Source organism: Eulemur rufifrons, chromosome 18, assembly GCF_041146395.1.
Source record: "Eulemur rufifrons isolate Redbay chromosome 18, OSU_ERuf_1, whole genome shotgun sequence".
Lineage (NCBI taxonomy): Eukaryota > Metazoa > Chordata > Mammalia > Primates > Lemuridae > Eulemur > Eulemur rufifrons.
In genome coordinates this window covers 52,821,812-52,845,716 of record NC_091000.1, presented here as the reverse complement: position 1 = coordinate 52,845,716, position 23,905 = coordinate 52,821,812, and the positions used below count along the sequence as shown (strand labels likewise).

Genomic DNA, 23,905 nt, shown 5'->3' with positions numbered 1-23,905 from the left:
TCTCAGTAAATGGCACCATAAATAGCTGATGCTCAGGCCAAAATTCTTTCCATGTTCTTAGGAATCCTATTTGATTCCTTCTTGCATGTCTCATGTGCAAATTCTCAGTGAGTTCTCTAGAGTCCACCTCGAGAATATGCCTCTAGCTTACTTCCCACTCCTGCCGTTGCTCTAGACCCAGTCTTTTACTTACACTTAGACCAGTGCATCAGCTTCCAGCTGGGTTTCTTGCCTTTACCTTTTTCCCCATTAATTTTACTTTTGCTGTCTCTATAGTCTTCACAGAGCTACCAGAATGAGTGTTATGAAGTAGAAATTAACTCATGTTTGAAATCCAATGGTGGCTTCCTGGTACACCTAGAATAAAATTCAAAGTTTTTAATGTGCCCTCGTAATCTGGTTCTTACCTACCTCTCTGACCTTTCTCTCCCGGCTCTGCCTGTGTCCACTCACATTGGTCTTCTCTCTGCTACCAGAACATGACAAGCTTGGTCCTGTTTCATGACCTTTGCATTTATGGTGTTGTCTTCTCAGAGCTTGTTTTCTTCCAGTCTTTGCATGACAGATTCCTTCCCATCATTTACGTCTCCACTCAGATTTCAGCTTCAAAGGGAGGCTTATTTTCACCAACAGCTCCAAATTATTCTCTATCACCCACTTTTTTTGTCCTCATATCATTGACCAGTGCCTGAAATGATCTTGCTTGTTTCCCTGGTTTTGTTTTTCAAAATTCATTTTTAATTTTTAAAATCAGACTTCCTCTTCAGAAGTGTAATCCTGAAGGTAGAGTCTCTTTTCTCTGCCATATCCCCAGTTCCTAGAGTAGAGCCTGGCACAAAATATAAATCCTCATTGTATGGTGGTTCCTGACTGACTTATGCCTCTAAGGAGAACTATCTTTTGATAATATTAAATAAGATATTAAATATACTAACACAAAACTGTTCAGAAATAATTAAGATTGCGCTGTGTTCATTGGAGAAGGGACATTCTTTTTTGGGAGGTGGTTTCCTAAAAGGTTATGTAATTTTGTAGACACTTGTTGTATTCACAGGATTCCTTTTGATTCCAATGACTGGATCATCAAGCGTAATACAGTCATGTATTGTTTAATGGCAGTGATAAGTTCTGAGAAATGTGTTGTTTAGCAATTTTGTCGTTGTGTGAACATCATAGCATGTATTTACACAAACCTAGATGATACAACTTACTACATCCCTAGGCTGTATTGCTCGTATGTTACAAACTTATACAGCATGTTACTGTACTTAATACTGTAGGCAGTTGTAACACAGTGATATTTGTGTATCTAAATGTATCTAAACATTAGAAAATACACAATAAAAAATACATAAGATTAAAAAAATGGTACACCTGTTGTAGGGTACTTACCGTGAATGGAGCTTGCAGGACTAGAAGTTTCTCTGGGTGAGTCAGTGAGTGAGTGGTGAGTAAATGTGAAGGCCTATTGGACATTACTGTACACTATGGACTTTATAAACACTCTACACTTAGGCTACGCTAAATTTATAAAAAAAATACTCTTTCTCAATAATAAATTAAACTTAGCTTACTATAATTTTTTAGTTTTTTAACGTTTGTAATAACATTTATCTTAAAATATACAGCTGTACAGAAATATTTTTTCTTTATTCTTCTATAAGCTTCTATTTTTAAATTTTTTTATTTTTTTACTTTTTCAACTATTTTGTTAAGAACTAAGGCACAAACATACTCACTAGCCTAACACTACACAGTGTTAGGATCATCAATATTACTGTCTTTCACCTTCACATCTTGTCCTACTGGAAGGTCTTTAGGGCAAAGACAAGCATGGAGCTGTCATCTCCTAGGATAACAATGCCTTCTTCTGGAATACCTCTTTAAGTACCTGCCTGAGACTGTTTTACAGTTACCTTTTTTTTTTCATAAGTAGAATTATACTCTAAAATAATGATAAATAGTATAGTATATACTGGTGATAGGGATTTTTTAGCTTCATTATAATGTTATGGGATAATTGTTTTATATATGCAGTCTGTTGTTGGCCAAAGCATCATTATGTGCTTCATGGCTGTATTCACTTTATTTCAAAAGATAGCATTGGCAGAATTCCAGACAAAATATATTACTTTGCCTTATTTATTGCCAGAGTGCACCTTGAAAGGGTCTATGGTAAGAGTTGTTTAATGACTTAAAGGTGACTAGGTAGAAGAATGTGCCGGTCTGATGCAGATAGTTCTGTCATTAAGATTGATTGTTTTTTGTTTTTTTTTAAATAAATTGGCAATCACTATATATTTTTTTATTGTTAGCTAACAGCCATTTGTAACTTTTTCTTACCTGCATAATTCATTGCGCATAGTATTGCTTTGTCTATTGAAATTCAGCATTCATTCAGTAAACATTTAATGAGTATCTACCATGTGCCAGGCACTGTAATAAATGCTGGGGATATATCTGTGAATAAGGTAAAAAGTCTCCGTCTGAAATATTTGTTAAATAAATCAGTGACTTTCTTGAAGCTCAATTCAGAAGATGAGTATGGCCTTCAGAGTTTTGGTTGGTAGAAGTGCCATACACATGTGGTCCCACACATTCTCCCTCTGTCATCCTTCCCTCATCCTGAACCTACTTGGACATCGTTTAGTGTTTCATGGCGATTTAAACATCTACTCTGTGCCCATCACTGTGTTAGGATGTCGACATTCAGAGATGGGAAGAAGGTGGCTAACTTTGGGTAGGCCTTGGATACCAATTGGAAATCACTGGGAGATTGAAATAGTGCTAGGATCAGACTGATAGCAGAGGAATGTCATTCAGGTGGCATGGTGGGGAATAATTTGGGAACTAAGGAAGTAGGTGACTACTCATCTTTTCTGAGTTTGAGCAGGGAAGTGACAATCAGATTTATGTTTTATATAAGGCCACTTTGCTGACTGGGAAAATAGAGCATGGAGTGTGCATAGGGGAAAGAAATGAGAAGGAGGGAGACAAGTTAGATGAGATCACAGTATTCAGGGATATATATTAATAGTTTTAAGGAGCTTCCCTTGCCTTTTATTGTTTCAAGAATTTTTTGATACTGCCTTTTTATAAAAAGATTTGCCATCTTTATAATAAAATGTTGGGGAAATGTTTTTTTTTTTCCAAGTTAGATGCTCTGATGTGCTCACCATCCTTCTAAATGTAATGCTCTTACTTGAATCTTCCTTCCCACATAGAGAATGTACACACAGACGTCTGTATGTCTTCGTAGTTCTTCATGTCACTTGACCTTAGCTTCTGTTCTTACTGAGATACTGTTGAAGGTGCTGCCATTTTCAATTTTGGTTTTCCTTTCTTTATGGTAATTCTATTTTAATGTATAAAGTCCTTTTAGGCACCTAAAGCATCTAAAAGGCAGGTGACATGGCACCTTTAGATACTATAAATTTAGATATTTATAAATATCTAAATAGCACTTTAGATATTTATAAATTCATTTTAGTTAATATGGGTTTGGATTATTTGTTGCATTGCCAGTGACTTTATTGTAGTTTATAATTATTTAATCAAATTGGTGATAGGAATAAAAGGCTCACTTTGAGGTAAATCATTAATTTTCAAGGCAGACAAGTTACATTTTTAATAACTTCTCCAGTTAAAGAAAGGTTGGTATATGCCAATACCTGTGCCTGAAAAATCTTAACACATACTCCAAAAGGGGGCAATTAATCTTATATTCAGAAGTAAGATTAGGGCCAGTTTCACTTTAGTTTTTGGAAGTTATTAAATGGTACTCTTCAAGGATTAAAAATAAAGGAAGGGAAGAGAATGCTTATCCTCATTACATTTTAAGTGGAAAGATATAGCACAGATTATACATTTTTATATTTATTGCTCAGAAAAATTTGTTTTATAGCAATTGCCTACTGTGTTGCATTTCCTGTTTACTGGACTCTGCCCCTCCCCCAGCAGTCCCAGTGCCATCCGAGTAAGCACTTGGATGTTTTTGAATGATTAAATGTGCTACTTACTTTTCTTTTTTGTATTCCTTTTTTTAATAGAAAATGCATCAGATGCAGATTTATGGCTCCTGAACAGTTGCACTGTAAAAAACCCAGCTGAAGACCACTTTAGAAACTCGATTAAGTAAGTAGAAGTTGATTTTTTTTTCCTATTTTATATAATTAAAGTAATAATTAGTATCAGAAAATTAGCTTTTAAAAAACTCCTAATGTCAATATAAATACTTAATATATATTACAAAAAGTATGAGTTGGACTTTTCAGGTTATTGTGTTTTGAATTTGTCTGAGTAAGAATGATATTTTAATGTGGGTTTTTCTAACAGATGATTTGAGTATTTGTGAAGTTAGCTATAGGTGATTTGAATATTTGTTAAGTATTAACTATATGCTTTTCTCAGAGAATCCAGTGCATACTTTGTGAAATTGCCTGACATTGCCCTTGCCTCTCCTCTCTTTGCTGCCTGTTAGCACTGTTATAGGTGCTATAACCCCAGCCTTCAAGAGAATTACATCTTGTTGAGGAAGGCGGGCATATATATCCTTGTTGCTTTGTCCCTTCAAGTTAAAGTGGAAAAAGTATCCTTTTTTTTCACATGTGCTTTGAATCTTATCCCCACCCACCTTCTTTGAAACCTCCTTCTGTAAATTATTTCCTCATTCTATATTTTGAACCTCTCCAACTCTGTTGGTGCTTTTTCATTGGTATTTAAACACACGTAGGTCTAATCAGCGCCATGTACCCCTGTTAACTATTGCTCTTTTTTTTTGTTTTTGCTTTCCCTGCCAGACTTCTTAAAATTTTCTACTTCTTAACTTTACTCTCATATTCATTCTTTTCCCCATTTATTGTGAAATATATTTTACATATGTAAGCGTTTATAAAGCATGTACAGTTTAAATAATAATAAACTTAACACCTATGTATCTACCACCCCAAGAAAGATAACATTGTCAAGATCATAGAAACTGCCACGTGTCCCTCTTTCAATTGTACCCCCCAAGAAGTAACCTTTTTCTTGACTTTTGTGAGTCATTCCTTTACTTTTATTAGTGAATTTATTATTTATTAAGTGTATCTCTAAACAACATGTTATTTTGTTTAGCCCTATTTTGAACTCTGTTTATTGGACTTGTACTGTTTGTGTTCTTCTGAGATTTACTTCTTTTCCTCAGCATTATCCTTTTAGATTTATGCACGTTGATGGGTGTAAAATAACTATGGCCGTTCATAGAATTTGCTACAATTTATACATTTTATTATTGATAAGGCTTTGAGGTTTTCTCAGTGTTTTGCATTTATGAACACTGACACTATGAATGTTTTAAAAATGTTTTCTGGTGCACATGTGCAAGAATTATTCTAGGATATGTACCTAGGAGTTGAATATTGGGTCACAGATATGTGCACATTAAAACTTTAGTAGCTAATGCCTATGTCTTTTTCACAAATGGATGTACTAGTGTTTATTCCCACCAGTAATGGATGTCTGTGTGTGGTGTTCTCTATTCTGGCCAATACTTGCTATAGCCAGGCTTAAATTTTTGCAAGTCTGTTGGTGACGATGGTATCTCACTATGGTTTTAATTTGCATTTCCATGGGTTTATTAATGAGGTCGAGCATCTTTTTATGTGTCTGTTGGTCATTTGGATTTTTCTTTTTCGTAAAATGGCTTTCCAGGTCTTTTGTTCATTTTAATGTTTTTTTTCTTTTATGTATTTGTGGGTATGTATTATATGTCTTGTATATCCTAATTGTTAGATATTATACGTGCTGCAAATATCGTCTCCCTGTTGTGGCTTATCTTATAACTTTCTATAATGATGTCTTCTGATGAAGAGAAATTCTGGTTTAAAATTTATCAATCTAGTCCTTTTGGCCTATGTTCTTATTGTTTAGAAGTCTTTCCTTACCCTGAGGCTATAAGATATTCTCTTATATTTTCTTCTAAAAATTTTGTGGTTTTACTTCTTACATTTAGGTCTATAATGCATCTGGAATTGATTCTTTGTGTGTCTGGTACCAGGAAGAGGTCCAGTTTTATTTTGTGTTTTTCTGTGTAGATATCCAATTGTTTTAGTATCATTTATTGTTTTTTTAAAAAAATTTATTCTTTCTCCTTTTATTTGTGCATTACCCGTTCTTTCATATGTTGAGTGTCCATAGATGTTTGGGTCTGTCCCTGGATTCTCTGTTAAGTTCCATTGATCTATTTCTTTATTCTGGTTCTTGTTCTACAGTCATAAGTAGTATAGGTTTGTATTAAGTCTAGATATTTGATAGTACCTAGTACTTTTTTGTTTCTCTTTAAGAGTATCTTGGCTCTTTCATTGCCCTTCCATATAAATTTACTATCAGTTTTTAAGTTCAACAAGGAATACTATTATACTTTTGATTGTGATTACATCACATTTTTAGGTGACTTGGAGGCTAATTGAATCTTCACAATTTTGAGTTTTCCAACCCATGAATTAAATTATTTAGGTCTACTCTGACATTTTAAGGATTTATAATTTTCTCTGTATAGCTCCTGTGTGTCTTTTAGATTTTTTCCTAACAATGTAGATATTGAGTTGTTCCAGTATCATTTACAAAAGTAATCTATCCTTTCTTCTTTTACATGTGCACTAAGTATTTTATATCTTTATACTATTGTAAATGGTAAACTTTAAAACATTTTTATTTTCTAACAATGTTTACTCCCGTGGTCTCAGAGAATTAATTGTAGTATCAGTGTGAAGGATAGTTGTGTGTAATTGTAAGGAAGAGCGTAGATCAGGGGTCCAGTTAGGACAGAGTTGCAGTAGTTCAGGTACAGATGGTTGCATCTAAAGACCCCCATCTCTACAAAAAAAAATTAGCCAGGTGTGCTGGCGTACGCCTTTAGTCCTAGCTACTAAGGAAGCTGAGGCAGGATGATTGCTTGAGCCCTAGAGGTAGAAGCTGCAGTGAGCTATGATCGTGCTAGTGCACTCAGTCCTGAGCTACAGAGCAAGACCCTGTCTCTAACGTAACATAACATAACATAAAATAAAAAATAAAGTGGAGACATTCAAAGTTGGAAGGAAGAATTCTTTACACATTCAACATTGTTGAAGATGCCTCCAAAGTCTCTGGCTAGAATGAAGTAAGACATTCCAGAAGGGGAGTTCAGTTTGAGAGATTACATGTTTTGGTTTTGAACATGCTGTATTTGAAGTCACAGCTCAGTATTTTAATAAGATAATGAATATATTTGAGTTTTATTGAGTATCTTCAATGTGACAGGCACTGTCCTAAGTCTTTACATGAATTGGATATTGTCTAGCTTAATTCTTGCAGCCTATCTATGAGTTATGTATTCCATTTTTATTCCCGTTTTACAGGTGAAGCAGCATCTCTTTTACAGATTAAGTTCTCTAAGGCTGTTCAGTTCCTAAATGGTGGAGGTGAAATTTTACCTAGGTAGTCTGACTAGAGTCTGTACGTTTAAGTATTCTATTACTGTGCTTCCCAGATAAGGATGTCTGGTAAGCAGATGTAGAATCGAGGCAGATAACAAACAGGTCAACAGTAGAAATACAGATTTAATATTTTTTTGCATAGAAGTGATAGCATCCTCAACTCAGAAAGGAAGAAGAACACAGGAGTTCTTACTCGATCTATGGCAGGAGGCAAGGGAAGGGAGGATGGAACAGGGGAGTTAGTGTCGTATTTAGGAGCAGGAAGAAGTAAAGTAGAGCAGAGAATGGTGTTCACTAGATACCATCCATTTTTCCATTTTTTCAATATAGGAAGGGTAAATAAGATAGTGTTACTAGAGAATATAGTTTCTATAATTATCAGTTTTGTAATGTAATTAATGGGTATACTTCTAGACTGTTTCTAAATGTTTATTTAAAAACTCAAATATAACTTATGTGAATGGGTTTTGTTATATATATAATGTGGTTCAAAGCAATGATATGCTGTTTGAGTGATCATGTAGTAATGACACATAAGAAAAGTTTGTCATTTTAACATTACAAAGGTAATGGTAGCAAACACAAGTTCCTTAATGTACTATTCTACCTGATTGAAAAAAATGTAAAAAGAATATTATATATGATTAAGTATTTTTTAATGGCTTTGAAGGCTTTTGATCATCACAACTATTTCATCATCACAACTAGTTCCTATTAAGGTAACACTTAAATTAACATTTGATTTGTTTCCAGAATAAATATAGTCCTGTAAAAGGCACAGTAATAGTTAACATTTAGAAAACATCAGATTCAAGTGACATTTATACATTTGAAGAGTTTCAGTGATAGATTACTGCTTTATTTAGATGCTTTACCCTTGTTCTCACCATTTCCTAGCTAAGAAGTACAAAGATGAGTAGTTCATAAACTTCGTTATATGTTAAGTCATGCTACACGTTGGTCTTTTCTCACCCTCTCGCTCCAGTCTTTCCCTTTGGCCTCCTCTCTTGCATGTATATTTTTTTCTCCATGTGATTGGGGTGAAATTGAAATTCAAGGAGAGTCTTCTCCTTAAATTCAAGGATGGTTCTTCTTCTGTTGCACCCAGTCCTTTATGCTCAAATTCAAAGATTCAAGACAGCAGAGTAGGAACTGTTTTTTCTAACCTGGACTCCCTCCCACTGATGCCTTCACTTTGCCACTCATTCCTGAGTTTTATCATCTCTGATCATCAGCTTTTGTTTTCCTTCCAATGTATTCTTGGTATTTAATTGTTTTTAATTACATACCACTTCATTTTTGTCTCCCTTGAACCAACAAACAGAAGACCACCTTGTTTTAGCAGGAGTAAAGAAAGATAACACTGAGGAACTTAACTGTCTTTCATGTTATTAATACAGTCTCATTGATTATGATCCGGGAAGTGTACATTTGTGACAAGACAGCCATGGACTGAATTTTTCGTTTGTTTTTTGTTTTTGTTCTTTTAGGAGTATTTTTCCTAAGATTTCACAATGTTTGTATTGTTGATATTCAGATTGATAAAAGAGTAGGAGTTTTAAGTAGCAAAAATAGGAGAATATTTTTTTGGCTGCCTTTTGAATTTGAAATCTTAAATGTTATTGCCTGTACTGATTTAGAAAAAATCACTAATGAGCCCCATGGCCTATGAGGCTAGCCTACTGAATGCATACTCTTTCCTCTTGAGCATTTGTCAGTTGCCCCAGCCTTGATTTAGACAACATGGCCTTTAAGTTGAGGAGTTCTTGAGTAAATGAAAAAGATCAAAAGTTTCAAAAAAATTAAATTTGCTCTTAATGAGTGTATCACATAAGAAAACTCTTTTGGTTAATGCTTTATAGAAATGTGGAATCTTTTCCATGCCACCTAAAGGAGGTCATTCAAAGGCTGGTGAAAATAAACACATCTTGTGTGTTCTATATAAATGACAGAAAGAATAGCCAGCTTGCTTTGATCATAGACCATCAACCTCTGCTTGACCTTGTGCATTATTAACCCAAATGGGCACTGTGGTTTAGCCATACTGATAGTGGACGGACAAGAGTCACTCGTTTGTACTGCCTATGCCTGTAGAAATAAATGGTAATGTTGAAGGGATGGCTTAGATGTATGGGTGAAATTACTTAAAAGAATAATTGAAAATAAAGGGAGAACTGGATAAAGAAAAATGTGTTTGAGATAGAGGATACCTGCTTTGTATAACATCTTTATCTATACAAAAGCTCCTTAACATTCTGTTGAGCAAATATATAAATTATGGGATTGCCATTCCTATTATGCAAATATTTTTTGTTTTATGTAGATTTATCTTTCAGTTCTTTTTCTTCATACGTTGAAGGTGGGGGAGGTACCAGAATATTATTTCAACTTAAATTTGTAAAGGAAATTGCCTTCAAAAAAGCTGTCTTAAGAACAGAGAAGTGCTTTTGCTTTCAGTTAGTAATTATCCAGTTTAAAAGAAAATAAAAAACTCTACTGATTCTATTGTTAACTAGATTCACTAGTAATCAGGTTTTTTTTTAAACTAAAAATTTTTTAGTCAATTTTTAATTAAAAAAATTTTGGCATTGGAAGCTAAAAACCACACTAGATTTTGGGTTGGCCTTTTTAGGGAAACAGGTTAGATTATGCAAATTATTTGAGTTACGCTTTTTAAAATACTGTACTTTGAGTTTTGGTTAAACTTAGATATTTTAATTTTTATTTTCCTAGTTGTATGAAATAGCTTTAGTATTAGTTTTATCTTATTGTTTAAAGTGGCAGTAGCAGATACAGTGAATCACTGGATGCTTTTACTAATCAGCTCATTGTTTCAGCTGTCCTTGCCTAGCAAAATTTTTCCTTTTTGTGGAAATTTAGTTCAAAATATTGGACTATTTGAGTTAATATATATTATTGATCAGGTATTGTGTAATAAGATTTTTTTTCTCTAAATGGTGCTATGCTTGGTATGAATTTACATTTTCCTACCATTTCTCATCTACTTCCATATTTAGATACCCTCCAAATGCAGATTACTACCAAATCTTTGTTTCTGACCTCAATTTGTCCTTCCAAGCCCCAGACTTGTATTCCCACTGCTTCCTGGACTTCTCCATTTGGATGACCCATGGACACCTCAAGTCATCATGTCAGAGCCGCCTCCTTATCTACCTCACCTTCTCCCCAGCTAGTGTTTACATGAGCATTGCCTATCTTATTTGGTTGCAGTAATCTGAAAATTGCATATATTAATAACTTTTTAGGGTAACAAGGTATTTTTTTATTTGTTCCATGCCTACCTATCCTACCTCTTTTCTTGCCACTCCCCCATAGAATTTTACCTGCCACTGCATTATAAAGTTTTCCAAGCACATAATATGTTTGCATATGTTCTTCCTTTTTCTTGGAATATCCTCTCCCTTTCACCCAAATGCGTGTGTGTGTGTGCGCGCGCGCGTGTGGGCACTCACACTCACCCACCGCATGTTAATCCTGCCTGGCTGAAATATTAATAGTTCATCTTTGGAACTTGTGTCAAAGGTAATGTCATCTGTGAGGTCATTTCCCTTCTAACCCTCACCTCTTACCTCCAAGGTCCACAGAGATAATCATTCTCTGTTTTGTGCTACTTCTTTATCCCATACAAACATCTATTGTTGCACATTACATTTTATTATTTGTTTACCTCTTTGGGTCCCTACTAGATTGTGAGTTTTGAGATCACGGTATTGACCTTAGGAAAAGTCTTGACCCTCTGAGTCTACTATGTAATGATTTTCCTTGTCCTGGGAAAGAGGTACCATTAATAAACTAATACTGCTTGTCAGCTCTTCTATGAATGGTCTCCAAGGATGCTGTGAGTCCCTGGACAGGCACAGGGTATATATTTGCAAAAAGAGGAGAGAACATTCCAATTTTCAAATTTCTAATTTTAAATTTCTCATATTGTATTAAAGGGCCCCCTTTTAAGAAATCATGTTGTTTTGCTTTTTATCTCTTGCTTTATAGGAAGCTTGTGTTTGTCACTATTGGTCTTCGGCTTCTTTTCTGAGGGGCATAGTAAAAGGGGTAAGAATACTCCTTCATTCTTGGGGTAGTCACCCAGTCGTGCTGCACAAGCTTGGCTGTGAATGGCAGGATCTTGTTCTCCTCACTAACCTAAATGAGCTGGGCCAGCTTGAGGATCCTGGCCATTGGGTTAATTGAAGCGTCTCATCTTGAGTCAGAGGGTAGGAAAGGTGGATAAAAAACCTGGTAGTGTTTTGCTTTGAGTTTAGCCCACAGTTATTGAGCACATATTTATATAATTAGGTTGAACTGATTCTTCCCTTTTTTTAGGAAAGAAGTTTGGTATTATTTTGTTGTCATTGCATCAAGTCATTGTTAATGTATTATTTTATGTTAAGTGTATTATAAATTATATAAGCAATATAACTATTAAATATATTAATAGCCAAACACTTGTCTTACATGTGAGTATCAAATTGTCCAATTTTGATGAATGAGCAGAAAACACCAGATAACCACCAAAATTGGAGAAAAAAATCAACCGGCTGTTTGGGGGAAGAAGTAGAAGTGTTGGAAAGGTTAACTAGATCTACGATCTTGTGAGAGGAGTGTAACGTCTGTAAGGATAATGTCGTCTGTCTTCTTTACTGAGGTATCCTTGGTCTCTGGAACAGTCCCGGGTAAATAGCTAGCATTGGGTTATTCACTGAACTGAATTGAAAGCTAATTTGAGGAAGGCCAAATTTCTCTGGATAGATTGTTGTTTATGGTTTAGATCTTTTTATCCACCATATGTGAATTTGTTTTATTTGAGTCTCGTGTCACAGTTCTGTTTAGTCTGTTGTTGCTAGGACTTTCCCCCCATGAGCTAGTTTGGAGATGATGAAATTGGAGGGACAAGCTTTCTGGAAACATAGATGATGAGTTTTTTGTTGATTGCTAAAGTGAGGGGTGAGAGTTATGTTCAGAATAGATTTTCCTATAACAGGCTCTAAGTTGATTGTCTTTTAACCATGGAAGCATGTGGAGATAAATGAGAGGGAAGGCAGATTATTGTGATGTATTCTAGTGAGAAATTTGATTGGAAACAATAGGAGAAACTATATTTTAGTGTTGAATTCCTGGCTGATTAAAAAAAAAAACAAACTGAAGGAATAAACTTACAGTTAAAAGATTAGTAACTTAATTTGCAAATCAGGAACAGCAAAAGCAGTTCAGAGGTAGTAGGGCATTTTAAAATGCAAAACTGAGTTTTACAGTTATCTAAAATCTTTTTGAAGAATAGTATTTTGCATATTTCATGATTACTGTTACATCAACAGTTGCTTTGTTTTTGCCATTTTAAACAAGAGTGAGTGAAAGAGGTCAGTGTATTATGTACTGGCAACAGCTGGCTGATAGCATTGAATACTTACGTAATTAAATATATGTGTTGGCTGTTGTCCTAACAACTCTGTAGGTGGAGGCTCCAGAAAGCATGCAGAAACTTGCTTTAGCAGGATTAAAGGAGAAATCAACATGATCTAAGCCTGTTCTTTCAGCCAAGAGTGATTTCCTATTGTTTTGGTTTGAAAGACATTCTACTTATTCTTGGTGTGTGTGTTTATACAACAGCAGGGAAAAAAAAGACACTTGTTTTTTTTCTTCCCTTATTGTGTGTTCTATGACAAACATAATCTTTTCTAACTTTTAGTAAGTCAGTAGTGCTGTTTAATAACTGATAATAAATGAAATAAAAGAGAAACACATTTTCTTTAAATCCACAGGACATGCTACTAAAGTATTAAATATTAACTGTTTTTGTTCCTTACTTATGATTGCACTTAGGTTTAGGTGTTCTCTGGGACACAGTAGCTAAGTTACTTAGATTTTAGATTATATTAGAGCATGGTTTTCTATGATTCTGGAAAATTGGGTATAGGAGGCAGTGAAGGAGAAATAAACTCCATAGGTTATATGCAACTCTGCTTTTAGCTAGTAGATGTGGATGCAAATCCTGCTCAAAGTATACTATATTTTCATATTTTACTGTTTTTATAGCTGTAAGGCTGAGGCTAGTTCCTGCTGTACCTGTGATGAGAGGATGCCACCTTTGTGGGTGTTAGAGTGTGTAGACACAATCCAGCACAGCTATGTATGGCTGCTCCATATTAATAACTGTACTTTAATAATCTCTTTCTCTGTACCCCTTTTCAAAGTTCCTTAGTGGGAGCCACTGTATCTTTTATCTGTATCCCACCACCTAGTACAGTGGTTGACAATGATAGTTGAACAAATGAATGAACCATCTTATATGTTCGCTCCGTATATATATTTATCTTCCCAATCCCCTACACCCACTTCCTCTGTCAGAACAGAACTAATGTCTTCCTCTGTGGATTTTCATAGAACTTTTTCAATATTTCTATCTTACTAGATTTTAAGTTCATCTATCCTAGAAAACCTAAAAATTAGAGGCTTAAATAAGATAGGAGATGTATTTTTTTTTTATACGATGCAAAGTCCAGGGTTAGGAAGTTGCTGGCTTTCGTTTACCAGTTCTAAGGTATGAGGGTGTTGAAGTCTCTGTAGTTTTATTGGTCTTTGCCTTATGATGTCAAATGGTTGCTACTCTCTAGCCATCACATGTGCTTTTCCAAAAAGAGGAAGTACCAAAGTGAGCATGCCAGATGAGTCTATCCTTCCTTTAAAAGAGCTTTATGGGAAGTCCCCCTCAAAACCCTGCGCTTGTATCTCACTGTATGGTCACATCACAGGACTACCTCTATTTGTAAGGGAGGCTGGGAAATGTAGTGTTTTTTCATTTGTTTTATACTGTGCAGGTAGTTGCACTTAACAGAATTGGGATTCTGTTAGTGAAGAAGAAAGGAGAAATGTCCATTGAGGGCTAAGGTGATGTTTCTTCTATAGGGTGTAAACTTTGGGGAAAGATACACATTTTATTTATCTTTGTCATTTATTAGGACCAGTGTATTGGAGGAGGTCCTCAACATACTTGTGAACAAATGACCCTTCTTTCTCCTGTTACCTTTATTCTGAACATTTAAGAAATAATATAGTAGACATTTGAGAACCTTTCTTCTTTTTGTTTACTCTGAGTGGTGTCTGATGAAGTCATAAGTAAATACACAGGAGAACTTCATGACTCAGATGTTACACACATAAATTTAAAAAAAATTGGGACTTCCAGGCCGGGCGCGGTGGCTCACACTTGTAATCCTAGCACTCTGGGAGGCTGAGGTGGATGGATCACTCGAGGTCAGGAGTTCAAGACCAGCCTGAGCAAGAGTGAGACCCCTGTCTCTACTAACAGTAGAAGGAAAATTAGCTGAACAACTAAAAATATATAGAAAAAATTAGCCAGGCATGGTGGCGCATGCCTGTAGTCCCAGCTACTTGGGAGGCTGAGGCAGAAGGATCGCTTGAGCTCAGGAGTTTGAGGTTGCTGTGAGCTAGGCTGACACCACGGCACTCTAGCCCAGCCAACAGAGTGAGACTCTCTCAAAAGAAAAAAAAAAAATTGGAACTTCCACATATTTTATACTCTTAAGACCTGCATTGAACATATTTGAAGTGGAATCTATAAGGAAAGCAGGTTTGTCATTCATTGTTGCTGAGATTCAGTTCAGTGACATAATAATTATAAACCTGGTTGAGAAACTAGAAATTTTTAAAAGATTTTAGACAGAAAAGTATAGTTTATAGTGATTGCCATAGAGGGTCTTAACCAATTGGAAAACAGATTGAACAGAGTTAAATTCATTTTATAATTAAATGTTAGAAAATAGCATTTTGTGTAATTCTAAAAAGTTTAAGTTACAGCCAAGAACAATGCTTCCTTTTACTGAGATTGAAATTTGTTTCAGATTTAACTTGAAGAAAATGGAGAATTAGATGTAACCAGTGAAAATCTAACCAGTGGGAAGAGTCCTATAAAACTTACTGTGGATTTTCTGTAGGTTGGTACGATTGGATATTATCAGAGGGAAGATAATGATAATCAAATTCTTATCCTAGAATACAACTGGCACATTCTGCAACAGTGTCTTTTGTGTTTTCCTGTAGAGATATATTATTGAATCATTGTCCTGGACAACTGGACACAATTATGTTCTACTGGCATATTCTTTAGTGTTTTTCTTCTGATGTGTGTGTGTGTGTGTGTGTCTGTGTCTGTGTCTGTGTCTGTGTTTGTTTCTATTTGCTTTTCTCAAAGTAGGTGCGTTAAGAAAGAAACTGACAGAATCACATGATAGAAACTGGATGTCAAGAATCTCTTTAACAATGTGTTTTAGAAGTCAACAGTTTATCCTTTGTGCCAACCAATGATTTGCTTTCTAGCTCATAAATTTCTATTACAAGAAGAATCAGATAAGCAAGTTTATGGTAAAACAGAAAAGTTTAATTTGGTGCTTTCTTTAAATGCCTGTTAATATTTTATGATAATTACTGAAGAAAAAGACTTATTTTTCTTTAGATGAGAAAATTGTTTGAGTCAACATGTTTTATAGTATTTTGGTCATCCATGGTAGAAACATTGATTAATTTATTGTTCAGAAGTTTTTACCATTTTAATAAATAACAAAAGATTTGGTATCATTGATAAAGTAAATTTAAAAAAAGCTAATTTTAAAACATTGGGAATAGAACTGTGGATGGATATTCATTGCATAAGTTCTAAGAAACTTTTACAAATTCTTTTTTCCTTCTAGGCTATAAGCTTTTTCTTCTTTATCTTGTTATTTCAGGTAGTTGTATATAGAGAAATTTGTAGGTGGTAATCAGTGGCTTGAGAGGTATACAGTATAATTAAGACTTTAAAAACTCAGAGTGATCCTGGGCAAATGGTGCCCCGAGTACATCTTTCTGATCCCTTCATTGTCACACTGCCTAAATACCTTTGGACAACTGTTAGAGCCATAAAGCCTGGTGTTGTAGGAGAACACAGACGCAGCTGAGACGCTGGGTCTTGGGCAGAAGGTGCACTGTATAGATGGGGTGGGGGACCTTATATTCCTGGTGGTGATGGAGAAGAGAGGGTCCAAGTCCAAGAATCTGGAGAGTCTTAGCTCTCCTGAAGACCTGGGGCAGTGTTTCTGAACCTCATCAGACTCAAGGATCCTTTTATATAACAAATGTTGTACAATGTTTCCGTTATTACTCTGAAGTGAAATTCATGAATTACAAATCAGCCCAATGCTCTGAAAGTAGTTAATGTAAGGAGAAAATAAACAGAAAAAAATGATAATGTAATATATGTTTCAAAATAGAAATGTTCAGGCACAAATACACTAGAAGACTTAATGAAATGGCCTGTATGTAGAAGTACAGTGAAAGTGAGAGTAATGAATGCAGTCTGGTATGTGTGTAGCTTTAACAGCTTCAATACCGAGAACAGCATTGCCTTAGCGATATGTCTTTCCAGAATGGATGACAACTCTTGCTAAATTTCTTAATAAAACAAAGTATGTTCTTTCCTTCATTTTCACAGAAGTGGGATTCCTGAAACTATACAAGAAATACATTACAGTAAGTCCTCACTTAACATTGGTGATAGGGTCTTGGAAATTGAGACTTTAAGTGAAATGACACATGATGAAACCATTTTCTTCTCATCAGTATAACAAAATGATGTTGAACAAAATAATGTTATTTGAGGGGCTGCTGTATGTCATTTTTCTTAAAATTACAGTTTCTAAGAACCTTTGGTGACATTACGTGAGGCCTTACTCTATGATGAAACCAATTTTACCATAGGCTAAGTGATATAAACAAGAATTAATCCCCTATGGCATATTTCTGGTCACAAAAGCATCACCAAACTTCTAAGAAAAGACCAAAAAACTTCTGATATTAAGCATTGAAATAAAGGTGAGCTGTATATACATTTAAGAAAGATTAATAAAAACAAGTAAGGTAATTGTTTACACAGTTACTCCAGTTCAGGCTCACAGGTGGGGGGATCCTCTCCTGGCAGCTGGGGGAACAAGGTAGGAACTGACCCTGGAAAGGACGCTGTCCCATGGCAGGGCGCACTCATGTGCATGCCCAGCTTACTCAGACGGGGCCCTTTTAGACACATCGGTTCACTGAACGTTCACAGCTTTGGGAAACCAGAGTACCCAGAGAAAACCCACCCAGACGTGGGGAGAATGTGCGAACTGCACACACAAGGGCCCTGGCTGGGAGTCAAGTGTTTTTCTCACCAACGTTATAATGAAATGATGTTATTCGTGGACCTGCCATATGTAAAATAGAGATAGGTTCTAATGAGATATTGTAAGTATGTTTTTTACTCATGTGCCTGTTATATGGGACATGCAGAACTCGTGCAGAACACGTGGAATTCTTTGTCCAGCATAGATCTGTGCAGTGGAAGACGTCTCTGACTTCTGCCCATTTACTAGCAATTGCATCTTCCAGTGTCACAACCAAAACTATTTGATAGATTGAACCACCTACTGATGAAAATTTCTATGTGGCCTGAAGCACCCAAAACAAGATAAAAAATAACAGGAGAATATGGATATGAATAGACACGACATGATTATCAGTATAAATAAATACTGTTAAGGAGCCCCTTAAAATAGACAACTTAATTGAAAAATATCCAAAGGGTATGAACAAGCAATTTATGGAAGAGGAAGTGCAAATGACAAAATAAACATGGAAAGATTTTCATCCTTATCAGCAGTCAGGAAAATACAGATTAAAATCGGATACTGTGTTTTTCTTTCTCACTAGACTTTTTTTTTTTTTTTTTTTTTTTAACCCCCAATAGGTACAGCACTCCTGAGAATGTGGGGAAATGTTTACTCTGATACATTGCTGGGGGGAGTTTGGAATTGCTGTAATCTTCTGGGAAAGTTACTTTCTGATAGGTATAGAAATTAGAAATATATCTGCCCTTTGATTTAGCAGTCCTGGGGTTTATGATCCTTTCTTACAGATATTAAAACACCTGTCTGCAAGGATAGGAACATAAAACCATTTATTGCATCATTGTTTATAATACAAAAAGTGTTATAACAAATCTCATACCTTCTTAGATATTCTCTTTGGGCACATATTAATACATTTTAGAGTAGCTAATTATGGAATCTGCTTACATAGGTTTGCCCAGATGAGAAGCAATTTGAGGGCTAATCTACTGTATTTCAAAGCATCTTCTTTCTGATTTATTGGTGATAGGGATGACATTTCCTTTTATTAAACTCATTCAGAATACACAGAAATATGCCCTGATGACGTTTTTGAAGTGTCTGGATTGTATTTGTTGCTGTTTACAGATTTAACTAGTTCTTTCTGTTAATTAAGATTTAACTGTGCCAGCCTCATCTTACCACTAGAATAGCAGGAATGCAGTTTGCTTCATCTTTCCATTTTGGGACTGGTCAGAAGAGACAGATTTCAGACATAGTAACTAACTGAACATTCTTCAACATAATAGATTTGGAACTTTTATCTAAAATAAATGTTTATGTTCTCTGGCCTCTGTGTTAAATATGTATGGTATGTCTCTTCCATTTGGTAACAAATATTCATTGTGTTTGATTTCAGTTTTCCCTGCCCTTGAAAACAAAATATACTTGTCCTGAATGACAGTCTTATGGGTTTTCCAAAGTAAATGATGTTTGTACCACATCTGGCCATTTTTATGTGATATGTAAAAAGAGTCAGTATTCATTAATTTGACAAATGTTTGTTGAATGCCTACTATGTGTTACAGCCTTCGGTGAATCAGAGATTAATTTTTAAAGACATAGTCACTGCTCTAGGGAGATGGTTAGTAAAAAGGGCAGAATGTCAGCCAGGTAATTATTATACTGCGAGGTAAGTGTGGTAAAACTACTCTGTGGACAGTGATATCTGAATGCGTATAGATATATTTTGTTGTTAAAAATCTTAGGTCTTATTCAAGTCTATGCTCATGTTATCTCCATGTATCTTATTTCACATCCCTTGTCCTCCGACAATAAGCAAACATTATCATCTCAGACAACAAGAAGTCTGGAGGGAGGGCAGCTCCAGGTTTGATTAATTCAGGGGTTCGAAGATGTTATCAAAGAACCTAGGCACTGGGTACTTTCTATTTTTTCCTTTTTTTTTCTTTTTTTAATGTTCTGTCATATTCAATGTGATGGCTTGGTCTTCAGCAAGGTTATGATTTACCACATTTATTTTACTTTTCTTGTATATATGATATTTTCATGATGACTAAAATTTCCAAAGAAACAAAAGGGTATGCAATGGAAACTTCCTTATAGCTCTGACACTAGCCACCTTATGCTCTCCACCATAGAATATACAAGTGAGTGTGTAAATACCGTTCCTCCATTTCTCCTTTCTCTTTGTTCTTCCCTCCCTCCAACTGCATATCCTGGAATAATTCCATACAGGTATATAAAAAGTTTCCTCATTCTTTTATTTATGGATTCATAGACTACTTTCTTAATTTTCTTATTTATGCATTCATAGTTATATTTTATACATAGGAAATTTTATTTCACCATTCACCTATTGACGTATGTTTAGTTTTTTCTAATAATTGGTTATATAAATATTTACAGGTTTCTACTAAAACTTTAGTTACTTATATAGTATTTAAACAATTTTTGACTTGCATCTTGAAATATGCTTATTGAAAATTTGCCAAAATAATGCAAAGCCTTCCCATAGACCTTTTACCCAGTTTCCTGTAATGTTTAATATTTTACATAGCCATAATGCAATTACCAAACCAGGAAATTAATATTGATACTATACTATTAACCATTATATGGACATTGTTCACATTTTGTCTTTTTTCTGGTTCAGGATCCAGTTTAGGATCCTACATTGCATTTAGTTGTCATGTCGCAATCTCCTCCAATTTGGGAAACTTCCTCAGTCTGTCTTTGTCTTTTATGACCTTGACACTTCTGAAGAGTACTCATCCGTTGTGTTACAGAACATTGCTCAGTTTGAGTGTGTCTGATGTTTCCTCATGACGAGATTCAGATGTTATGCATTTTACCAAGAATTCAGGAGTGATGGATGTTGTGCTGTTCTCTGTGTCATACCAAGGAGATTCAGGATCTTGATGTATCTCTGTACTAGCTAACTTTAACATCTAGCAACTAGGTGTTTACTTTATTTGAGTTGGTAGCTGTTGGTTTGCTCCACTGTGAAGTTACTATCTTGGAATTTGGAATTAATAAGTATTTTGTGATTCTTTGGGATTATGCAAATATCCTATTTCTTACTATGCTTTCACCGTTATAATTTTGGCATCCACTGGTTATTCTTGCCTGCAACAATTAATACTATGGTATTTATCAAGCGATTTTTCTATTTTCATCATACCTTCTCCATTTATTAATTGGAATTTTACTATAAAGAAGAGCTATAGAATGAGAATGAGTCTCTTTCCCCCCTTTTATTTATTTATTCATTCAGTTATTTATATCAATATAGCCTCATGGTTATTTATTTTGTGGGACATGATCCATAACTATCATTATATTATTTGCTCATATTGTTCTGGATTTGGCTAATGGAGGCTTAAGTTGATCTTATATCTTTTTTTTCTTACTAGAGAGGATTTTAATAATCGTCTTAACCATTTTTAAGTGTATAGTTCAGTGTTAAGTCCTTTCACGTTGTTATGCAATGTTCCTGTGTCCTATTAACAGGTCTCTTTCCTTAGTTTCTGGCACTGTAAGATAGTTCAGAGTCATCTTGTACTCTCCTTGATTCACGTCCTGAATTGAGCCATTTCTGCAAGGAGCCCTGGTTTCTTTCATTGTTGAATGGTGTAAAGGAACCAGGGTCTGGGCACTAGGTATGCTCATTGCTACTGGGATGTCACTGCTTCTGGGTACTCCTAGTGAGCAGAACTAGGAGATGTATGTATGTACACAAACATCGGTATCTATTTCTATATATCTGTATATGTATGAAAAAACATGAGGTGGTACTATTCACTTTGATTCCATTTCAGCTGCACAGGATTCATTCTAGCAATCTCTCTCTCTTTTTTATACGTAACTGCATTCTCTAACAATGAAAAACAAGTCTCATATTCTACAATGTATTTATATTGTTTGTTCAGTCCTATTAATCATATACAGTGGCTTCAGAATTACTGACCCATCCACATGTGAACAAGAAATTTTACAAACAGGAATATAATATCTATGTTCAATTCCTTTTGTCAAGTTACCTAGGTTCTTGCCTTTGCCACCTTAATCAATGTGGTTCTGTTATTGATTTGTAATACAATTAGGTTAGTTTGTTACCACTTTTATTCTATTATGGATTCTGCTCACTTCCTGCTTGGTTTTAATTTTTTAAGTATGTGAAATAATGGCATGGTTCTCAAAGTCAGAACTATATTAGATGGTTTACTTAGAGACGGCACACAGCCCACTCATCCTTTTTATTACTGTAATCCCCATTACTGCATTCTTTCCACCCTGAGCCCACCTGTCTCCTGTTAGCTTCTCACTTCTCCTTCCTTTTTTGGGGGGTGGGGTAGAGGTACAAACAAGCAGAAGTAAAGTGGTGATTTTTCTGTTTTGATCATGCCTTCTACATTTGTTAATTGGAATTTTACTATAAGGAAGAATGGTCTCTTATCCTCCACTTATTTATTTATTCAGTTACTTATTTTTATCAGTATAGACTTATGGTCTTAGTTATTTATTTTGTGGGTCATAATCCCACTGAATAAATACACAGAATTCTGTGTATGGAATCTATGTAAGTTTTAAAAATTTCCCTTTAATTTTTACTTAAATGACAGTATACTATAGGTATTCTTTTCTTTACTTTTATTTGGTAATATAACCTGGGAACTCTGTGTCAGGTGATAGAAGTCTTTCTCGTTCTTTCTTATGGCTGCATAGTACTCCAGTTAGTGGAAGTATAGTGGTTTTTTCAACTATTAATACTTTCCTATGTATGTGTGGGCATCTAGGTTGTTTCCAATATTTTGCAGTAAGAAACAGTGCTGCAATGAGTAAACTTTTACATAGTATTTTTATACTTTTGGAAGTATATCTTCAGGATAAATATCTAGAGTAGAGACTACTGGATTGAAAGGTAAGTACATTTGTAGATATTGCCAAGTTACTCTGCAAAAGGATTGTAAAAATTTGTATTTTGGGGCCGGGCGTGGTGGCTCACGCCTGTAATCCTAGCACTCTGGGAGGCTGAGGCGGGTGGATTGCTCAAGGTCAGGAGTTCGAGACCAGCCTGAGCAAGAGTGAGACCCTGTCTCTACTAAAACTAGAAAGAAATTATCTGACCAACTAAAAATATATATAGAAAAAAGTTAGCCAGGCATGGTGGCGCATGTCTGTAGTCCCAGCTACTCGGGAGGCTGAGGCAGAAGGATCGCTTAAGCCCAGGAGTTTGAGGTTGCTGTGAGCTAGGCTGATGTCACGGCACTCACTCTAGCCCGGGCAACATAGTGAAACTCTGTCTCAAAAAAAACAACAACAAAATATATATATATATAGCTATTTATTTTTACTGGAAGAATGTATCTTTTAGAAAACAATATGATCAATATGTTGATTTTTTTTTTAAAACTTATTTTGTAGTAATTACAGTCTCCTAAATATTGGAAGTTTTTAAAGATTCACCTTTATATTCGAAATTAGTTTTCTTACAAATATGTATCAAACTAAGGAAAATTGAAGAATTTCCTAACAGTAAAGCACTTTTAGCAGTGTTTGATTTCTTACATTCATTGCTTAAGCCACTACTATTCTAGAACTAGTCCTTTTTAAGGATGGTTAAAACTAGGGCAGGTTGTCACTTATCTAGAATTGTTCTTTCTATAGGGAAGCCTTTATTAATGCTGAATGTTGTCCCCCCTCTGTCTGTATCTGTGATTCTCTTAAAGACACTTCATTCTGATTGAATGAAAATCTTTGCTTTCTACCTGTATGTAGCTTTAGATAGAAACCTGGCACGACAGGGCACTTCTGGATCAAATCCTGAGCCTTAGTAAACACTGAAAAGTATAATCTAACAATGATGGTTTTGTTCAGCAAGGTGAGGCTATTTTTGTAGCAGGGCAAAAGTTAAACCTGTGTTTCTTGTTTGCTAGCCCACAAGAAGGCATCTTGCTTTATTATCAAAGTTTTCTGACATCAGCATGTGATTTCAAGAAGAGGAAAATACAATTTTTGACACCAAAGATACTAAAGTATTTAATGCCTTAAATGAAAATCAGTATTTGTGAACAGTGAAAAAACAGGTTAGGAAGGATACGCTGTTTCTTTTTTGTTTGTTGTATCACATTGGTTAGAAATATTTAGCTTAAGCCTCTTCCCTGTTGGCCCACCTCACCTCAGTTGTTTCATTGTTGTTGTGAATGTATTCACTGTTCTTTTAAAAGATGGCCTAAGTAGATGGATCCTTATAAAGAACATTATAGAAAGTTGTTG

The 23,905-nt window shown here is 35.1% G+C and overlaps 1 protein-coding gene across 1 annotated transcript in view; it reads left to right on the top strand.

The window, feature by feature from the left end:
• CDKAL1 (CDK5 regulatory subunit associated protein 1 like 1) overlaps positions 1–23,905 on the top strand; it is a 582,236-nt gene that overhangs the window by 88,097 nt on the left and 470,234 nt on the right. The window contains exon 4 of the mRNA XM_069493178.1: positions 4,050–4,134. Within this exon, the coding sequence (XP_069349279.1) occupies positions 4,050–4,134 (85 nt within the window). The remainder of the gene's footprint in view (positions 1–4,049; positions 4,135–23,905) is intronic.